The 19,738-nt window shown below is 43.3% G+C and overlaps 1 protein-coding gene across 4 annotated transcripts in view; it reads right to left on the bottom strand.

Moving 5' to 3' along the window:
• LOC308676603 (ataxin-2-like protein) overlaps window positions 1–11,814 on the bottom strand; it is a 28,292-nt gene extending 16,478 nt beyond the window's left edge. Inside the window, exons 1-9 of one of the 4 annotated variants that reach the window (XM_081342506.1) lie at window positions 10,464–11,814; window positions 7,228–7,264; window positions 5,834–5,890; window positions 5,592–5,663; window positions 5,123–5,273; window positions 4,894–5,018; window positions 4,696–4,787; window positions 2,015–2,215; window positions 1,452–1,642 (exon numbers count right to left, since the gene is read on the bottom strand). In XM_081342506.1, coding sequence (XP_081198632.1) covers window positions 1,452–1,642; window positions 2,015–2,215; window positions 4,696–4,787; window positions 4,894–5,018; window positions 5,123–5,273; window positions 5,592–5,663; window positions 5,834–5,890; window positions 7,228–7,264; window positions 10,464–10,753 — 1,216 coding nt within the window. In that variant the 5' untranslated portion in view covers window positions 10,754–11,814. Of the gene's footprint in view, window positions 1–1,439; window positions 1,643–2,014; window positions 2,216–4,695; window positions 4,788–4,893; window positions 5,019–5,122; window positions 5,274–5,591; window positions 5,664–5,833; window positions 5,891–7,227; window positions 7,265–10,463 lie in introns of all 4 variants that reach the window. The other 3 variants (XM_081342508.1, XM_081342505.1, XM_081342507.1) reach the window with 3 other exon arrangements.
• Window positions 11,815–19,738: the final 7,924 nt, after the last annotated feature.

The raw sequence follows: 19,738 nt of genomic DNA on the forward strand, positions 1-19,738 counted from the left end.
TGCCGACGTTTGGGGAGGTTTGGGGAGGCGCCCAAACCTCCCCAAACATCGGCAGGAGGAACGGAGACCTGCCGACGTTTGGGGAGGTTTGGGGAGGCGCCCAAACCTCCCCAAACGTCGGCAGGTCTCCGTTCCTCCGCGCCCTGCCTGCCTGCTTCTTTCCGCTGCGGAAAGAAGCAGGCAGGCAGGGCGCGGAGGAACGGAGACCTGCCGACGTTTGGGGAGGTTTGGGGAGGTGCGCGCGCACCTCCCCAAACCTCCCCAAACTTCGGCAGGTCTCGGACGGCGGTGGCTTGGGAGAGGTGCGCACGATCCCGGAAGCACCAAAGCCTCGGCCACGCACAAGACCTCGGTAAGTTTTTTGTTGACTGGAGTATAAGCCGAAGTGGAATTTTTCAGCCCAAAAAGTGGGCTGAAAAATTCGGCTTATACTCAAGTATATACGGTAACCATTTTTGCATGGCATGCAGACCAGTTTCTTATCTCCCCACAGGATCAACACCATTAGCCAATGGTTTCCGAAGAACCCCTTCAACCCAACATTTCCCCAATTCAAGTTGCCCATGTCAGTTTTGACCCTCGCATGAATTTTTATTTTTTTTGCTGTCATCCTCTATAGGCATGCTGTTCAACTTTCTCAATCTCATTTCAAAATGCATTTTTCCCCTTACAGCAGTGTTCCTTAAAAGTGTGGTCCTAAAACCCCTGGGGGTCCCCCAGATTGACTTTTGTCAGGTTTCCTTGAAATCCAAAATCATTTGCCATCCTATGTTGAAAAATACAATATTAAAATCCCGTCAAACAATAATCATGACTAATCGTAGCTGCAGCAAATGGGGTCAATTTTAATTTTTAATATTATAAAATATAACCCGCACAAAGAAAAGCTCTTTTGAGATTTTTTTTTAAAAAAAACGTGAAAGTGTCCTTGAGAAAAAAAAGTTTTAAAAAACGCTGCTTTAGAGGAAAAAGTAAAGCAGAACAAACTTCTTGACTGTGACTTTTCACCGTATCCTTTTCCACTTTAAAATTGTCGTAACAGCAAATGAGTCAATTTTAATTTTTAATATGATAAATACAAACCGCACAAAGAAAAGCTCTTTTGAGATTATTTTTTTAAAAATGTGAAAGTGTCCTTGAGAGAAAAAGTTTTAAAAAACGCTGCTTTAGAGGAAAAAGTAAAGCAGAACAAACTTCTTGACTGACTTTTCATCGTATCCTTTTCCACTTTAAAATTACATCATAACAGAAACAGGAAACACAGGGAGGGGGAAGGAGAGAGAGAGAGAGAGAGAGAGAGAGAGAGAGAGAGAGAGACATGTGAACTTTCAGTCAGATGGGCCAACCTTTACCAAGGCTTTTTTTTCCCTGCCTGTTCAAGTGACCGTTTTCAATCCATTCCAGTATTTCCCTTTTAAGCCCACAATCCTCTGCCTCACCTCCATTGATACCTCGTTGCTCGGGAGCAGAGCCAGTGTTGCTTTCCGAATGATGTGAACTCCCACGGGGTGGCAAGGAGCTCATGCCTGGCCTCCCTCCTCTAGAGCTACTGCAGCGTATGCCTCCTCGGGAGCTTTCTCTGACACGTTGGGGAAGTGGGATATATTTGCCCTCTCTGCAAAAAGAAACAGCTGGGTACTTTCTAAGAACAATGGAGAAAGAAAACGGTCGTAACTTTCCTCGTCCAAGAAGCTGAATGCAAAATGCAAGGCAACATCTGAAGCCAAGAGATTGGCAATCAACAGGTGAAACAGCTTCTAAGTCACAGTGAGACCTTAGTGTTGTTTCCTCCCCAGTGTAGGGTAAACTAGCCACAACTGGTGTTCATTTTATAACTGGAGAGGCACCTGGCTATCCCAAAGTTATTTTATTAAGTTTTGAATCACCCTAAAAAAATGCTGCCTGAGCTATGCAGAGTAGCTAATATACAAATTATAAAACAGCTGGTATCATTGCTAGTAGAACAGATTTTAAATACATATTTTTATTCGTTTCACCAATGCTGCAAACTTACCTGGAAGCCAAACTGGGGCTGTCTCTTCCAGACACTTGTCTTTGCACTGAACTGTGCTTCTCTTCTTCTGTGCGTCCATCATCATTTTCCATCGCAATACGCAGTCTATACTGTGGGCTTGACTCAATTTCTCGTGCCAGCTGTGCAGCTCTGGCCTCTCGCTGCCGAAATGCCTCTGTGTTATCTTTTTCAAGAGGGACTCTACCATGAAAAAGCGGCCCATTGGAAAAGGGGGGGGAAGGAAACACAGCAAAGAAATTCTACGGATTTATCCAAAACAACAAAACAAAAAACTTGTTTCATTGTAAATACGCCAACACCTCTTCGTTTGTAACATGGTAAAAGACACCTCAGACCCCAACAGTTCAAAGTTTTTGATTGAATTTCCTAGGCTTTATAAATTTCAGATCCAAAACTATTTCCAATAAAGTTCTGGGTGCTTATTACTTATTGAATAAATCCACACACTGCATTTTGAGTTAAAATCGGATTTAGTTGGGTGACAATACTGGCCAAAATGTGCCCAAACTGACCAGTAGAGTTCTTACCATTAACAGACAAAACAGATGGAGCAACAGATTTGCTCCTTCTTGTAATAAAAAAGTGTTATGTGAAAGCTTTAAATGATGAAAGCCGTAACGGGTACATGAGATCATTTGTTGACCATGAAATATGAAGATTCTGATTCGGAATATAAGAGGAATAAACTGCAAAGAAAATAACCAACTGAAGGAAGAAAATCAGGCATGCTGTATTGTGAAACTTAAAAAGGGGGGGAATCATGTAACTGATCTGATTTTGTGAGGCATTGATGAATATGTGCATGAAGTAAAGATGTAGATTTAATTATGAACAAAAGCACTAACATGTTAAAACAGTATGAATTGGTGCTATACTGACAAAACCAAAGTCAATGAATTTTGGAAAGAGTACTTAAAAATTTAAATGGGAATGACAACATAGTCAAAAGTGAAACTGAAATGGTCAGCTAGGGTTGGTTAGCGATATGAATGTACATGTACTTTGATCAGACGATGCCATTATGTAGTCTGAGAATCTAAAGGAAAAAATTGAAGGACCACTACCTGTTACACATAAATGGCAAAATATTACAGCCAGGAGATAAAAACTATTCACTTTAGGAGTATATTCCTAAAGAAGGGGACACAGATAGGAAAACGTTCAAAATTTAGAAATACTGATAAAAAGATTGCTAATATATAGTCAACTACATCTGCCGAGAAGAGTAAATGTTTGTTGAAAGATCTTTGAACGTAGTAAAGCAAAAAAAAAAGGTCAAGAATGAATGGGCAGACTTAATACAAAAATCAGAAACCAGTATGAAAGTAGTACACTGAGGTGGCTTAGCTAAATAGAAAGAATGAATAAGCATTTAATAAATATATATACATATAAAGCAAGAATGAATGGGTGCAGGGGAAGACTGAGAAAGTAATGCCCTGGATTTGTAGTCCTCAAAAATCAGAGGAGAAATTTAAAAAAAACAAAGGGAATATATAAACTGATGTTCAGATGCAAAGAAAGCAAGAGTGGCTTGCAAGCATAGAAATGTTTGAAGAGCGAACAGTGATTATTTATAGAGTTACATTTTCTTTTATTTCCTGCTTTAATGTTTTTGTCCATTACTCCTTGTTTTTTATGTTTTACATAACAGCACAAAAAGAAATAGCAATTGAGTACACACACATACAGAATATGTTTGTGTATGCACATATTCATATTCCAACTCCCATCTTTAATTGGATCATAACATTTGTCTTGTTTAACTTATGTTTTTATATTTATCTTCTATGATTATAAGCCGCCCAGAGTTACCTTGTGTTAAGATAGGCAGCTAATAAATTTTATAAATAAACAAGCAAACAAACATGGAAAAATCAGGCATCTGCTACTTCTGTATACTGTTGAATTTAGGAACAAAACAAAAACTAGTAATGTAGTGAAACATTCTGTATATATTAACTATATAAAGAACTGAGTTGATTAGCGGTCCAAAGTGAACATCTTGCATGAGCTCTAATGTTCACTGCATTATTTATTAAGATCCATATCTCGTGTATCTTGTGCACTACTTTGTGCAACTCAAGAAGGCGTACATAATGCTCTCCTTATATTTTCCCCATAACAAGTCCCGCAAAGTGAATTGGGCGAGAGTGTATTTCTGTCCCAAAGTCATCCAACTGGCTTCCAAGAGAGGACTACAATGGTCTCTCAGTTTCTAGTCCTGCACCTAAAGTGAATCCTGGAATCCACCCTCAAGCGCTATTGTACAAGGGTAGCATTATTATAATATTCCAATGGACATGTCTCATCATAGAACTTTCACTATTTCTGCTATATAGCCACCAACAGCCTGTAATGAACAGGTGAAACGGAGGACAGAGAAAGGATGAAACTATTCACAAATACTGACAAATTGAGATGATTGTCTCTGAATTGTCTTGTCAATCAGTCTACTCGTCTTCCTCCACTGATTTCCACCACCTAATCAAAGGCTTACAAGTCCTGGTATGTTAACCAACTCTCATTTATTACGTGAAAAAGAAAGAAAAACTATCTAGACTCTACTTTAATAGCTTACCAAACCAACTGCTCTCTCCCCTGAACCTTCACATAAATATATATACACATATATATATATGGCTAAATCATTAACTTACGTATATGATGAGAGGCTGCTATCGTATGTTGTCTTCACACCATAATTTTCCTCGTTGAATTTGAACATCTCATTTGGGTCCCAGCCATTAGACTGAAATAACAGATAAATGCTTTATAGTAGCTTTGCTGCAACAACGTTTAGAGAAGCAGCTCTAAGTAAATCTATTTTGAGGACTTGAGCCATATCACTTACTTACCATATCTGATTCTAAGTCATAATCATCACTGTTGCTATCTCCCCCTTCCCAGCGTTGTAGTACTTTCTCTTTGTGCTCTCCGTTCACCTTAGAATTCATGGCAATGGCAGAATCTGTGAACTTATCTAAGACACACAACAGAAAGAAAGGCCAGGATAGAAAGGATTCAAGTTCTCCTTTAGACGTACTCCCATCACACCTCAATTCTGTTATTTTAAGGCTGTATTACCTTTGGTGGCGTAGTTAAAATCAACATTGCGGAAGTGCACTAACATGACATCAGTAGGCTTGAACACCATAGTGTCTACAATATCCTCCCTTCTCGGCCCTACTGGCTGATCAGGCACCTTCTTGTGCACAGCATCCACAGCCAGCTCAAACTGTAAAATAATAATAATAATAATAATTAATACAGGCTGCCTATTCTTACAATTGAAAACTACATAAATCTGAAAACATGTTGTATCACAATCTGTTGATCACTTAAGCACTATCTATTTCCAGACGTTCACTCTTGACATCTCACAGTAACAGGCTGCTTAAGCAAGCTTTGTGAAGTTTGGGGAGAAAGGATGCTTCCTGTATGCAAAGTTTCAATATAAAATAAAGCTAAATACTTAAGTACAACTAAGGTATAAACTTCATTGAACCTGTTAGCTAACATTCTAAGAAAACTAATCAGCAAAGAAAGTATTCACCTTAGAACTCAGGGTCTTAAAAATTCCTTCAAATGTGCTTCCACTTTTCACTTTCACATCACATGTTGATCCCTGGGAAGAGAACCAAGGGGAAGGAATATTTTAAAAAAGGATACAGGAATACTTCAGATTGTGACTCAAAGCATCCCTGCACACACACCCCATCATGTACCTTCCACTCTATAAGCATGCAACTGTACATCTACCTTTCTACATTCTTAATTTATCACCAGGAGACTCACCACAACTGCTGTTAGAAAGTGCAGCATTCGGGAATTGTTATAAACACCCTCAAAAACCTGGGAGAAATGGAAAAATAAGTGTCACCGAGACATCTGTAAGCCATTGCCCAATATTATAACACTCCCAATAATTAGGTAGGCAACTGAAAGATTCCAGAAAATGTATACAGTTGTTGTAACAAATATAGGCTTAAATAACTATGTCATTTGTTTTCTCAGTAAGGAGCTTCTTTCGTGAATCTTATTATATAGGAGGCTTGGCCTAGCTTCAAACTGTATTACTACTTCTCACAGAGTTTGGACAGAGGGTCTATAGTTGAAAATGAACATTATGTTGGGATTTTCACAATTCAGTATCTAAAATTGAAGCATCCAAATATGTGTCACAAAATAAATCAAAATAATGTGGTTATGATACAGATTGATTTGAAAAGTACACTTTTCTTTTTTCAAAACAAAAATTGTGCCTATCAGTGATTTAACTCCACGCTTAACAAAGTTGCAAATTTAGAAAAAAAACAAACCCAAAGTAATTGTAAGCAGACTTTGCTGCACCTCAACATGTCAAATGACACTAAGCTGAAAATCTACAGGTAATTTAGCATTACAAATTTGAACTAAATTTATTACATCTACAGGTAATTTAGCATTAGAAATCTGAACTAAATTTATTACATGAAATTACTCCAGATATTATTTATACTTTGCTATTATAGGAATTGCAAATGAAAGAAATATACAAATTAACATAAAGACACAGAAATGGTTTTAACTATAGTCATAGCAGATACATAAGATTCTAGGCTAGGAATTCTTTTACCACGTCATAAATCAAAAAATTCTTAGGTTGTTGTTGTTAGCAGCAAAATTGTGTCCAACCCTATGGACGTTCCTCCAGGCCTTCCTGTCCTCTACCATCTTCTGGAGTCCAATTAAGCTCACGCCTACTGCTTCAGTAACTCCATCCAGACACCTCATTCTCTGTTGTCCCCTTTTTGTCTTGCCCTCCACCTTTCCCAGCATGAGGCTCTTCTCCAGTGAGTCCTTCCTTCTCATTAGGTGGCCAAAGTATTTGAGTTTCAACTTCAGGATCTGGCCTTCTGAAGAGCAGTCAGGGTTGATCTCCTCTAGGACTGACCGGTTTGATCGCCTTGCAGTCCAAGGGACTCGCAGGAGTCTTTTCCAGCACCATAGTTCAAAGGCCTCAATTCTTTGGCGCTCAGCCTTTTTTATGGTCCAACTTTCACTGCCATACATTGCAACATAAGAACTGAAGCCTACTAGCAAATATATTTATTGGCAAAGACTGGTAGTAGAAACCTCAAATCTCTAGCAATTACACAAGTCATACAGATCAGATATAGCAATCCCAAATGGCTTATACTACAACTTACAGGAGATTGGGGAGGTCCTTTGCCTGTACTCTGGCCCCTGAAAATAAATCAGGCACAAATGTAATTAATAATGCAAAATGTAAACTCTTTAAACCAATAGGCTACATTTGGTGCATACATTCATCATTCCTTCATCAATCCAATTCACAGGAGCTCTCACCACAAACAAGAACCCCATACTTTACTACCAAAATAATTAAACAGACTTCCTAATTCAGCTAAGAAAGACATACCGTATATACTTGAGTATAAGCCGACTCGAGTATAAGCCGAGACCCCCAATTTCACCCCCAAAAACTGGAAAAAGTTGTTGACTCGAGTATAAGCCGATCCGCCGTTCTGCAAGCCTCTGCCGCCAGCAGAGGCTCGATCCGCCATTTTGCAAGCCTGAATACACAGGAATACCCTGTGTGGCCGCGGCTCTCGGGGAAGCCCTGGCTGTCAGCTTCCTCACTCCACGCTGCCATTCGGGGCCCGCGCGTTCCCCGGGCAAATCGCGGCGCCCAGCAGGCGAGGAAACACGCCCGCTCCAGTCGCCCCCCCTTCCCTCAGGAGACGCGAAGCAAGTGACCGCTCGGAGCTTACCGAGGACTTGCTTCGGTGCTTCCAGGATCGCGCGCACCTCTCCCAAGCCGCCGCCGTCCGGAGACCTGCCGAAGTTTGGGGAGGTTTGGGCGCCTCCCCAAACCTCCCCAAACGTCGCCGGGTCTCCGTTCCTCCGCGCCCTGCCTGCCTGCTTCTTTCCGCAGCGGAAAGCAGCAGGCAGGCAGGGCGCGGAGGAACGGAGACCTGCCGACGTTTGGGGAGGTTTGGGCGCCTCCCCAAACCTCCCCAAACGTCGCCGGGTCTCCGTTCCTCCGCGCCCTGCCTGCCTGCTTCTTTCCGCTGCGGAAAGAAGCAGGCAGGCAGGGCGCAGAGGAACGGAGACCCGGCGACGTTTGGGGAGGCGCCCAAACCTCCCCAAACGTCGGCAGGTCTCCGTTCCTCCGCGCCCTGCCTGCCTGCTTCTTTCCGCTGCGGAAAGAAGCAGGCAGGCAGGGCGCGGAGGTCCGGAGACCTGCCGACGTTTGGGGAGGTTTGGGGAGGTGCGCGCGCACCTCCCCAAACCTCCCCAAACTTCGGCAGGTCTCCGGACGGCGGTGGCTTGGGAGAGGTGCGCGCGATCCCGGAAGCACCAAAGCCTCGGCCGCGCACAAGTCCTCGGTAAGTTTTTTTGTTGACTGGAGTATAAGCCGAAGTGGAATTTTTCAGCCCAAAAAGTGGGCTGAAAAATTCGGCTTATACTCAAGTATATACGGTAACTTCCTTTCTACAGAGACAACTTGATGAGAAATCAGCACATGTAGTATACATGAAAACTCATCCTCTACAAACATATAAAAGTAGATGGTGGACATAAAGTGTTACTGGCACATGTACCCAAGAATTTTCTCAAGTGAATGAAAAGCTTAGAATGGATTTACTTTGCCTCAAACCCATGATTTCTGAGCTTTCTACATTACTTTTATCTAAATTCAGAATAACATTTTGTGCAAATCATCAAAATTCCTTAGCCAATTTAAAATAAGTGGGAGATAACTAGGTGATAATTCAATCAGAATAGCAAAAGGAGGTCTTTATGAGCTCCTTCATTGATAAAGAAAGATCCATGATCTTGTTCAACTTTATAAAACCGATGCATGGCTCGGCAAATATTATTTAGTCCTGCTCTTTCTTAAACTAGAAATTTATGCTAGGCTACTGAAAACAAACCAACCACCTTTAAGCAGCGCTGCTGGGCAAAACTCATTTCTGGAAGGCATCACTGCTCATAATATACAAGGAAGTTCTTTTAATTAAGCAGACCAAGCCAGCCCAGACGCTGCTGCAATGTCTGTCCGAAAGAGCAGCTGCTGGGTTAATGGTTTTCTGATGTCTTTTTTAGTATCTTGGATTGTACATCAGCGTGCACGAGAAGTCAACGTGCAATGAGTTCACATGGTGTAACAAGATGGAGGTTTGTTGTCACTGTGAGTTGGGGGGGTGAGACAGAAGGGAGGCTCAGCTAATCTCAATGTACATATGGTTGTACTTTTGACAATAAAGGTCCATTCATTATACTCCCAAGAAAACGTAGTTCCCATGCTCAATTTTTCCATCCGAAATTAGATCCCTCCTATAAAGGTAAAGGTTCCCCTGCACATGCGTGCTAGTCGTTTCCAACTCTAGGGGCCAGTGCTCATCTCCGTTTCAAAGCTGATCCGTGGTCGTATGGCTGGCATGACTAGATGCCAAAGGCGCATGGAACGCTGTTACCTTCCCACCAGGGTGGTCCCTATTTTTCTACTTGCATTTTTTACGTGCTTTCGAACTGCTAGATTGGCAGAAGCTGGGAGGAGTAACAGGCGCTCACTGTTACCTTCCCACCAGGGTGGTCCCTATTTTTCTACTTGCATTTTTTACGTGCTTTCGAACTGCTAGATTGGCAGAAGCTGGGAGGAGTAACAGGCGCTCACTCTGTTACCTTCCCACCGTGGTGGTCCCTATTTTTCTACTTGCATTTTTACGTGCTTTCGAACTGCTAGGTTGGCAGAAGCTGGGAGGAGTAACAGGCGCTCACTCTGTTACCTTGCCACCGTGGTGGTCCCTATTTTTCTACTTGCATTTTTTACGTGCTTTCGAACTGCTAGGTTGGCAGAAGCTGGGACGAGTAACAGGCGCGCTCACTCTGCTACGCAGCACTCGGGATCCCTCCTATAGAAGCAGTCAGGCAAGGAGGGCAACTCAGCCCAGGAGGGATCGAACCTTCCTTTTTCGAAAGACAGACCACCCCCACCCAACCCCCCAACCCCCACGCACACACATACACACACACACATTACATCCCCTTTCAAAAATCACACACGCTGGGAGAGATGGGATGGCTGGAGAAAATTCTCAAGGGAGGGGAGGGGACGAGGGGGGGGCAAGTCTTAGCGGCATCCGCCTTCCGGTCTCCCCAGGGGTAAGTTGAGAAAAGCGGCACCCAATCAGCGACCAAAGCAGCCCGACTCCGCTTATCGGGTCTACACGTGTTTTTCCTCTCCCTCCCCTCCTCCTCCTCCTCCTCACCCCCCCGGCCGAGTCCTCCCGTCAACCCTTTTGGGGCTGGAACGTGCGACAAGTCCCTTCCTTTTCGGTCTTTTTTTTTCCGCCAGGATCCCTTTCCTTTTCCCTTCGTCGCTCGCCCAAACCAGCGCCTCTCGGGCAAGCCTTACCTGGTGCCGCTTCCTCCAGGGGGGGCTCCTCCTCCCCCGCTCCCAGGGGGAGCCACCATTGTGGCTCTGGGTCCGCCCGCGGCCCCGGGGCTGAGGTTCCCGTTGGAGCTGGCCGGGGGTGGGTTGGCTTTACGGGAAGTGGAGGAGACAGCAGCGGCGGCGGCGGCGACAGCAACGGCGGCGGCCGCAGCGGCCTGAGGAGGCGGCGGCGGCGGCGTGGTGGGAAGAGGGGGGCCCGAGGAAGGCGCAGCAGGTTGAGGGGAGGGCGGCGGCAGCGGTTGCTTCAACATGGCGCTGGCGCTGGCGGCAGAGAGGGAAAAAAAGGGTCGGACGCCCCTGGGTGCCGCTCCTCCTCAGCACGCGTTCAAGGCCGTTGAGGAAAGGGCGGAAGGGAAAAGAAAAAAAAAGCGGGGGAGGGGGGAGGAAAGTGCCGAGACACTCGCCCCGTGCGCGCCTCCCGGAGTTTTGGCCTTTTACGTTGCCTCGTAAAGCGGCGAGTTTAATAATAATAATAATAATAATGAAAAAAAACCAACCCCAAACCACCACAAACCCCGAAAAGATGGGAGGTGGTGAGGAGAGAGAGCGAGCCAGGCGATCAGTCAAGTCAGCCGACAAGCCGGGCTTGTTTCAGACTTTGAAGCCCTCGCTTAACGAGGCAACGCCGTGCGCTTCTGCCGGCCCGGAAGGGGAAACTGACTGACTGACTGGCGGGCGGGCGGGCGAGCGAGCAGGCCGGCCGTCGCGGAAATGGGGAAGGGTTGTTGAATGCTGCGAAAGAGTGGGGGGAGGAGGAGGGAGATAGGAGGGCGCGTTTCTCTTTCCCCCCCCCCCCGACACCCGCGTTCTCTGTTGGCTTCGCCTGGCGCGCGTCAGCAAAACAAAAAACGCCTATGTAGAACGTGGGCCTCGATTCCCACCTGCTGCCGCGGGATGGCTCCTCCGGGAGGGACGCGCGCGCGCGCGCCGTTTGGCCGCTTCGCTTTTTCCTTCCTTCCCCCCCCTCCCGCCTCCGTTAAAGCCGGGCGCCTCGGGAAGAGGAGAGGAGGCAAAGTCGCGAGCCTCGGGAGGCGCCGTGAGGGGGTATCGCAAGCTCGCGGGGCGGGGGGGGGGAAGAGAGAGGAGGAAAGAGGAAAAGAAGATGGAAGAGAGCGAGGCCGCAACAGAGAGAGAGAGAGAGAGAGAGAGAGATAAGGGGTGGGGGGAGGAAAGAAGGAGGGGGCGGTTGTGATGTTGGCGCTCAAGGGCCGCGACGCGGGCGGTCTCAAACCCCTTCCTGCCGAGGGAGTGGACGGCTCCGTCCCTTATCAGGCTCGCGCTCGCTTGTGAAGTAAGAAGAGGGTGGGGGGGTGGGCAACGGCGACGCGGATCCCGCCGGCCCGCGCGCACGAGAAGAAGTCAATCCGGTTGCTGCACAATGAGTCCCTGGGGAAGGCGGGGCCTCGCTCTGCGCTTGCGCTCTTCCCGCGCCCTCCTGGCAGGGCACGTTCGGTAAAGGGTTTCCTGCCGGCCGCCGCGCGCGCACGCTCTTGGCGTTAACCAATCGAGAAACGAAAGCGAGCCCTTCCAAGTTCCTGCCGGAGCTTTGGGGGGAAGAGGGGGGGGCGTTCCTCCGGTTAATGGCTGAGACCAGTGCACATGCGTAAGAGGAAACAAAAGGCTGGCGCCTGTCGTTTCCCTCAGCTCGGTCTGCGCATGAGCGAAACGAGGGGTAAGGAAACGTGTCGCCCATGTGTGGAGCGCGTACAAATGGTAGGTTGGCGCATGTGCGGGAGACGAGAATCGCCAACTGTGACCAAAATGCCAGGATGTTAGTTACCCGGTTGACCCCGGATGACCTCATTCTCAGTATGATAGCTTTGGCCTCTGTGACCTCAAGGGCAGTGTGTCAAGGGATAGCTGAGGCTTGACAAATATTAAAAACCATAAAGAAAATACGTATCTCTGTATTAGACACACATCCCTAAGAATTGACGCTGACTTGAACACACATATTACACACATGCATATAATGTTGGCCATGTTAGTATTTAAGGAAATTTTATTATTTTAAACTCAGGAGTCAACAAAGGCTTCAGTCCCATAGATATGTACAAGAGAGAACCCCACTGATTAAATGTGGACATGAAAACACACTGGATGCATTTTTATTTAAATTGTCTCTGAAATACGTTCCATTTCCTTCCTTTCTTAAGGTGCTATTATACAAAAATAATGAAACTGCTGATTCTGACATTCTGAAAGAGGAATTACGACGTGCAAAATACAGTCGCAGGACTATCTATCACAAAAGTTCTGCTATTGTCTATTATGCTGTAATTGTGATAGGAAAGACAAAGAGCCACTAGCACAGACTGGATTGGTGATAGGAACAGGCAGACCTAGGTTTTAGCTTGGCCTCAGTCCCTCTCAGCCCAAACTATTTCACAGGACCTTTGTGGAGAAATATGGGAGAGGATACTCTATGTACACTGCTATAATCTTCTGAAGGGAAACCAAGTTAAAAGTTAGTATGTCTTCCTGCATTTTTAGAGGAAGGCTCTCATTCCCTCATGCTCCTCATGGTTGCTGTGTCATGAACATAAAGTGCATTATATATACCAACCTGCTGACCTAGGCAATACTCCACTTATTCTTTCCAGGGAAAGAGTTTTTCCAAAGCAGCCAACAGGAGATACAAGAATGGCAGCAAAAACAAACACTTCTAGTGTCCCTAGAGGCATGAGAGAAATGGGCATTGCACTTTACTGACAATATGAGATTGGAAAATAGGGTGAGGAATTCACTCTACCTGCAGAACAGCAACCTGTGAAAAAACAAAGGTGAAATAGAATAAGGAACAATAGGAGATACATAGCACCTGTAGCTGGATTTGCAAAGTCTTTGAAGAAGACAAAAGAGACTAAATCTTATTTTCTTGGCCTTGGCAATATTAAAATATATGGATTTCAATTCCCAGAATTGGAGTTCCCCATGCTTGGCTGGGGAATCCTGGGAAATGAAATCCACACACCTTAAAGTTGAGAAATACTGGACCTAAGTGTACCATCCTTCACAGAACAATGTCTGTCAGTTTTGTTCTGCTAAGCAAAAATGCTCATGAGCACTTAGCCAACAATGGTAACAGATCCTTGTGTTGGTCTACAGCTGGGGTGTCAAACTGCTGGCCCGTGGGCCGGAAGCGTCATGACAAAATTGTGCCCACCCCATTGCCGGCAATGGGAAAAAAAAGTCACGATACATCGTGACACGTCATGTGACGTTGCGAGTTTGACATCTCTGGTCTACAGGGAATTTATCTGCTTGTCAATTGGAGCCTCTTTTGTAGGAGTTGGATCAGACAAGAGTTAGTATTTATACAGAAAACAATGGGAGACCTGGGGGAAGAGTCACAATTATTTACAACTGGGAGAGATTTTCTTTCTCTACTTCTCTATTCTGGCTCTTCTGTTAGAGCTGAGTTGGGGATTTGATGCCTGGTCAAAAACACTGTCAACAAAAGTGTGTATAGTCAAGGCTATGGTCTTCCCAGTTGCAATGTATGGCAGTGAAAGTTGGACCATAAGAAAGGCTGAGCGCCAAAGAATTGAGGCCTTTGAACTATGGTGCTGGAGAAGACTCCTGCGAGTCCCTTGGACTGCAAGGCGATCAAACCGGTCAGTCCTATAGGAGATCAATCCTGACTGCTCTTTAGAAGGCCAGATCCTGAAGCTAAAACTCAAATACTTTGGCCACCTAATGAGAAGGAAGGACTCACTGGAGAAGAGCCTAATGCTGGGAAAGATTGAGGGCAAGAGAAGAAGGGGATGACAGAGAATGAGGTGGCTGGATGGAGTCACTGAAGCAGTAGGCGTGAGCTTAAATGGACTCCAGAAGATGGTAGAGGACAGGAAAGCCTGGAGGAACATTGTCCATAGGGTCGCGATGGGTCGGACACGACTTCGCAACTAACAACAACAACAACAAAAACACTCAGGGTGTCTAGGTATTTTTGTTTGTTTCCTGCATTAGCCTCTGAGTGTCCTGGGATAGATCATTTGATACAGTTTGTATGACTAAGTGCCTCTCCTATCCTTCCCAAGTTCCTCTTCATATGTTTCAAGTATTTGTGACACAATACCAGAGAGATAAAATACTAGACTACACATTGCACAAAATAAATGCAGGCATAAACATAGTAAATAAATACATAAATATAAATACATTGTATGAACCTAGCCAAACTATCATTTGGCCAGTAACCCATGATGATACAAACCATGACTTCATGCATATGATCTCAACTAATCTGAACTGCAGCATCAGTTATTTTGGAATTTGGAATACAGCATATTGATTTCAAAAATCTGCAATTGGCTAATGATCAGCATGCTCAGTTATAAGAGTGGGAGAGTTCTTTCATTTTAATATTTTTTCTTCTTCCTGTGAGAGGGACATGGATACAGACATAGATATAGGATATGTAAATATCTTGCTCTGCTTCTGTCCAAAATTTTGCCATTTTAGTACAGTTTATCTTTGACAAGTTTCCCATAGCCAACTGAATCAGGCACTTCTGCAAGCATTATCCTGAAGGTAATGCATTTTGAGTTCTGGTATAAAGACATCAAATTCTATTACTGTATCTCCAAGACAATATCTCTCAAAATAAGGATTATGTATGGCATCACATCTGCCAAATTTGTTTTGTTCTTCCACAACTCTCTTTCAAATCAAGCTCACTTTTTAAAAAAAATCTATCTTCTCTCCCAAAACTTTCATGGATTGTCATTCTGGGAGACCAGTGCTGCCTCATTCCAACATATTTATTTGGGTAATAGCTTATTAAGATTTATTCTCAAGGATAAACAGTTTTTTGTTGTTTATTGGGACTTTTGTTAATGGTTGCTAATAGCCCTCAAGTAACAAACTATATAAGAAATATATTTTTGTACTCTGTGTAGATAAGTAATTAGTCTGAACAAACATTTTGAACATTTTAGAGGCCTAAGAAAGCACCAGTGGTTTCTTTATTGATGGAGTTCCCATCGATTCACTCAAAGTTTTTTTATCTAACCCTAACCCATTACCAAGAGATTAAAGGGCAACAGCCATAGACTACACTTTTCTATTATATCCTAAAGTTTATATTATGAAATGGTCTCCTGTTTGAATAAGACTAGTGCTCACTCTAAAAGCATTTTGGCAATTAGTACAGATTTTTTCCATGGAGCATTTTGAGGAGGATAGGAGAGTACTACTATCTCAGCTATTATATTGGTATAATGATAGTTTTTGGTTTGCTTTCTTCTTTAATTTTTATAGTACTATAAATTACTTGGAGTCCATGCAGATTGCAGGAAAATATAAAAGAAATTATTTCATTAATAATCTCAACATCTGTCGTTTACATTCAAACAATGGATTTGCTAAGGTGCTAATCCATAATATACTGTAGTTTGGTTTTAGCTGAACGAGTTCAATGAATCCAGCCTTTATAACTCAATCAACAAATTACTGTTAAAACAAACCATGGATTAGCATAATTAGCATAACCAAAACTTCTCTGGGTTGTTTCTGCCCTATTGTTGGCCATATTAGACTTTTACCGTTGGTCAGGTGGCATTGTCCAAAATGGATACTTTGATTAATAAGAAAGTATGAATGCAGATACGGCCCTCTCAGTACAGTAATCCCTCACATACACAAATCTGTGGGGAATTTTCAGTAAATCAATTTGTCTTGCATATTCTTAAAAAGTATTGTAGAATCGATATTGGAAGGGGAAAAAAAGAGTTGAATAAGGTGTATGAAGAAATAAATATTACTGCTAGTTGCTCGTTCAGAATCCACTATTAGTATAATTAAAAATGAGCTGTAAAAAAAAACTTTAAAAAATGGAACAGCAGTGTTTCTTAAGGTCTTTTATGCAACATATGATCCAAACATAAACAAGAGAGAACAGGTCTCAGTTGTTTCAAGGGAAGAACAGAACCAGAAGAAAATGGCAATGAGCGTGAATATAATTATGAATAAAGTTAAGAAACTACAATAGATGGACATTTTGTGGCCACCATGATGAAGGGGTCAGCCTAGGAACTTTATATCCACCAAAGGCAGGATTGTACAGAAGTGTACAGAAATGCTATAATTTGCGTGACATAAAACTTGGCAGAAGAGATGGCTTTAGCAGAGCTTGAAGCAGCATCCAAGTTTCCCACCAAATCAAAAAAAAAGTCAAAGAAAGAATTAATTATTCGGTCTGGTCTTTGAAACCAACCATTTCTGGAAGCACATAACAGAAATTGCAAGGAGGGAAAAGGGGGTTCACAGCTGCCAAGACAACTGTGGGGCTACATGAGATTTCAGGGTGCAGCCCATGTCTTTCTATTGTATTCTTAGCTTCAGGTACTTTTAAGGGCAGGAATAAAACTTATCTTCTCTTTCTGGAAGGCAAATAGACAAGCGTGCATAACTGGTTAAGCACTGTTTTGCTAACGAAGCAAAGCATTCTTTTTTTAAAAAAAACATAGCTTACAAGGTCCTCAATAAGGGCCATACTGTTTTGCACATCTCAAGTAATGTTTTTCCCCCTCCTCACTCCTTCAGGCTAAACTACCGTGAAAGCTTTTAAAAGCTATTACATTATATAAGTTACAGATTAATATAGCTGCTTAATTGATAGCATCCCAAAGCTGGCTTTTAAGGATTCATGGAAAGGATACCCCATTAGATCTTAGGTAAAGGTAAAGGTAAAGGTTCCCCCGCACATGCATGCTAGTTGTTTCCGGCACTAGGGGCCGGTGCTCATCTCCGTTTCAAAGCCGAAGAGCCAGCGCTTGTCCGAGGACGTTTCCGTGGTCATGTGGCCAATATGACTAGACGCCAGAGGCGCATGGAACGCTGTTACCTTCCCCCCGTAGTGGTCCCTATTTTTCTACTTGCATTTTTACGTGCTTTCGAACTGCTAGGTTGGCAGAAGCTGGGACGAGTAACAGGCGCTCACTCTGTTACGCGGCACTCGGGATTTGACCCGCCAAACTGCTGACCATCTGATCGACAAGCTCAGCGTCCTAACCCACTGAGCCACCGCGTCCCTCATTAGATCTTAGGATCTAGCAAATGATTGCCTCATCAACCAATGAAGGTAATAATTAAGAAAAGCAAGAGGCAGATTTCCAACTGAAATTGTTTTGAGGAAATTTAGATATGCTACTACAGCCTCCAGCTATTTTGACTGATGAGGCATTAGAGATTGGTTCTTTTATGGAATGTGGCATGAAGTGTAGAAATAATTTGATGCCATATAAAAAGCTGCAGAAAACATTAAGGAAGAAAAGTAAGCAACTATCCAGACAAAACCGAAACCAACAATACAGTCTGTGTTAACAGCAGTACTATCAGTAGAATATAAAGACTTCTATTGTGAAAGAGGAAGAAAGCTCTTACCTTCTCCATCCTCAAAGTTGTTGTTGACACCTTCAGGAGTTTCAGAAACATTAAAATAACAAACAGGGGCCTTGAAACAATCCCATGAATAGTGATAGTTTAGCATGGCCAGTGATTACAAGACACTGCACTGTAACTAGAGGAAGTGAAAACTTAGACAAAAATCACATGGCCTGGCTCTGGTATTTTTAATCCTCTTATTTATGTTTAACTTTGCATAATCATGACATGTTTCAGTGTTAATGTACATAGAGGAATACACATATGGAGCTCTCTTGCAGACAATTTATAGTTTAGAATGTGTTGATTCTCCATTAGTTCATTATGTTTGTTTTATGGTTTTGTTGATCTTGTATACTTTTAATTAGGGGTATTGTGGAAGTTTTAGTTATTTTCTGTTGTTGGAAGAAAAGTCTTCATCATGGTTCCATCCAAGCTGGGAATAAACATAGCGACTGCTTTAGGAAGAAGGTAGAAGTTCATTGAAGAGTTGAGCCATCTTCTTGGCAGATGGTCTGGCAGAAAAAAAGGACTCAGCACATATAGGGAGTGGGTTTTTATACCCTCTTGAGCCTTTTGTTTGGAGCGACTTCCTGTTCCTGTCTGAGACTATTTTCTGTGTCATGAACTTTTGACCTAAGTCTGAGTGTGCCTTTCTGGTATTCTGGTGGTGATGGGTTAGTCCTATTATGTCCAAAGGTCATGTCCTGCTTCCCTGGGGCTGGGCTGATGACTTTTTGGATGGGGTATGTAGATTTTAGGTCTTTGTCTTCTTAATCTCCTCGCTCCCTGGATTTACATCTGCATCTTTATAGAGTTGGTCCTTGCTTGGGGGAGGGAGACCTGGGGCTATTAAGAAAACTGGACATGCTTTCTTGCCTCTTCAAGATTCTTTGAGGAAATATATTTTTTCTGCCCTTTTCAATATTTCCTTCTCTGGGGAGCTGACTTCCCACACTATATCAGGGGTCTTCAAACGTGGCCCTTTTATGACTTGTGGACTTCAACTCCCAGAATTCCTCGGCCAGCGTGCCTGGCTGAGGAATTCTGGGAGTTGAAGTCCACAAGTCATAAAAGGGCCACGTTTGAAGACCCCTGTTCTATATGTTTGGTAAACTTCTGAAAGTAATCTTTGACCTGATAGGATATAAATGTAATAATTTAAAAATTAAGGTGCGTAATTCAGTGTCGGTTAGAGCTGGCATTTCTCCAGGTATGTTAGACAACAATCCCCTTCATCCCCATGTATTAGCACAGCTATTGGCTATGTAAATTGGATCTGATGGAAGCTGTAATCCAAGAAAATTGCTTGATGAGTCAGAAATACATACAGTAGACAAATCTGAGATTTATTGCAAAAAGTTGCAATTGCTCCCGAGCAGCTCTGTTTCCAAAGTCCTGGATATGCTTATAGTAAGCCGTTAGAAACAGGACGTTTCACCTCCCAGCCTTCTTTTTCTTTTACAACTTAACACTCAATTCTTTAAGGAAGATTAATATTAATCCTGAAATTTAATCTTGATGAAAGATTTATGATTATCTTTCCTATTATGTTTCCTTGGAAATATTTGTGTGAATGTAATTCTGTAAAGACTGTGATTTCCAGGTAGGCCACTCAGCTGTTCACACAGCTTAAATAAAAACCCAAAGTACAAACTTCAAAATGGCAATCTCAATCTGCAAATCACCAGCAACCAGAAAAATGACACAACCATATTTCCTGCCAAGCGGCACTGATGAGGGAGCAAAAAAAAAAACCCCTCATAAATGAGGCTACAAGAGATAACACATGAGAGCACGACTCTTGCCCAGAGGTGCAACCTCTAATCAATGCAAGGGATTGGCCA

This window comes from Vipera berus, assembly GCF_964194415.1.
Source record: "Vipera berus genome assembly, chromosome: W".
Taxonomy (NCBI): domain Eukaryota; kingdom Metazoa; phylum Chordata; class Lepidosauria; order Squamata; family Viperidae; genus Vipera; species Vipera berus.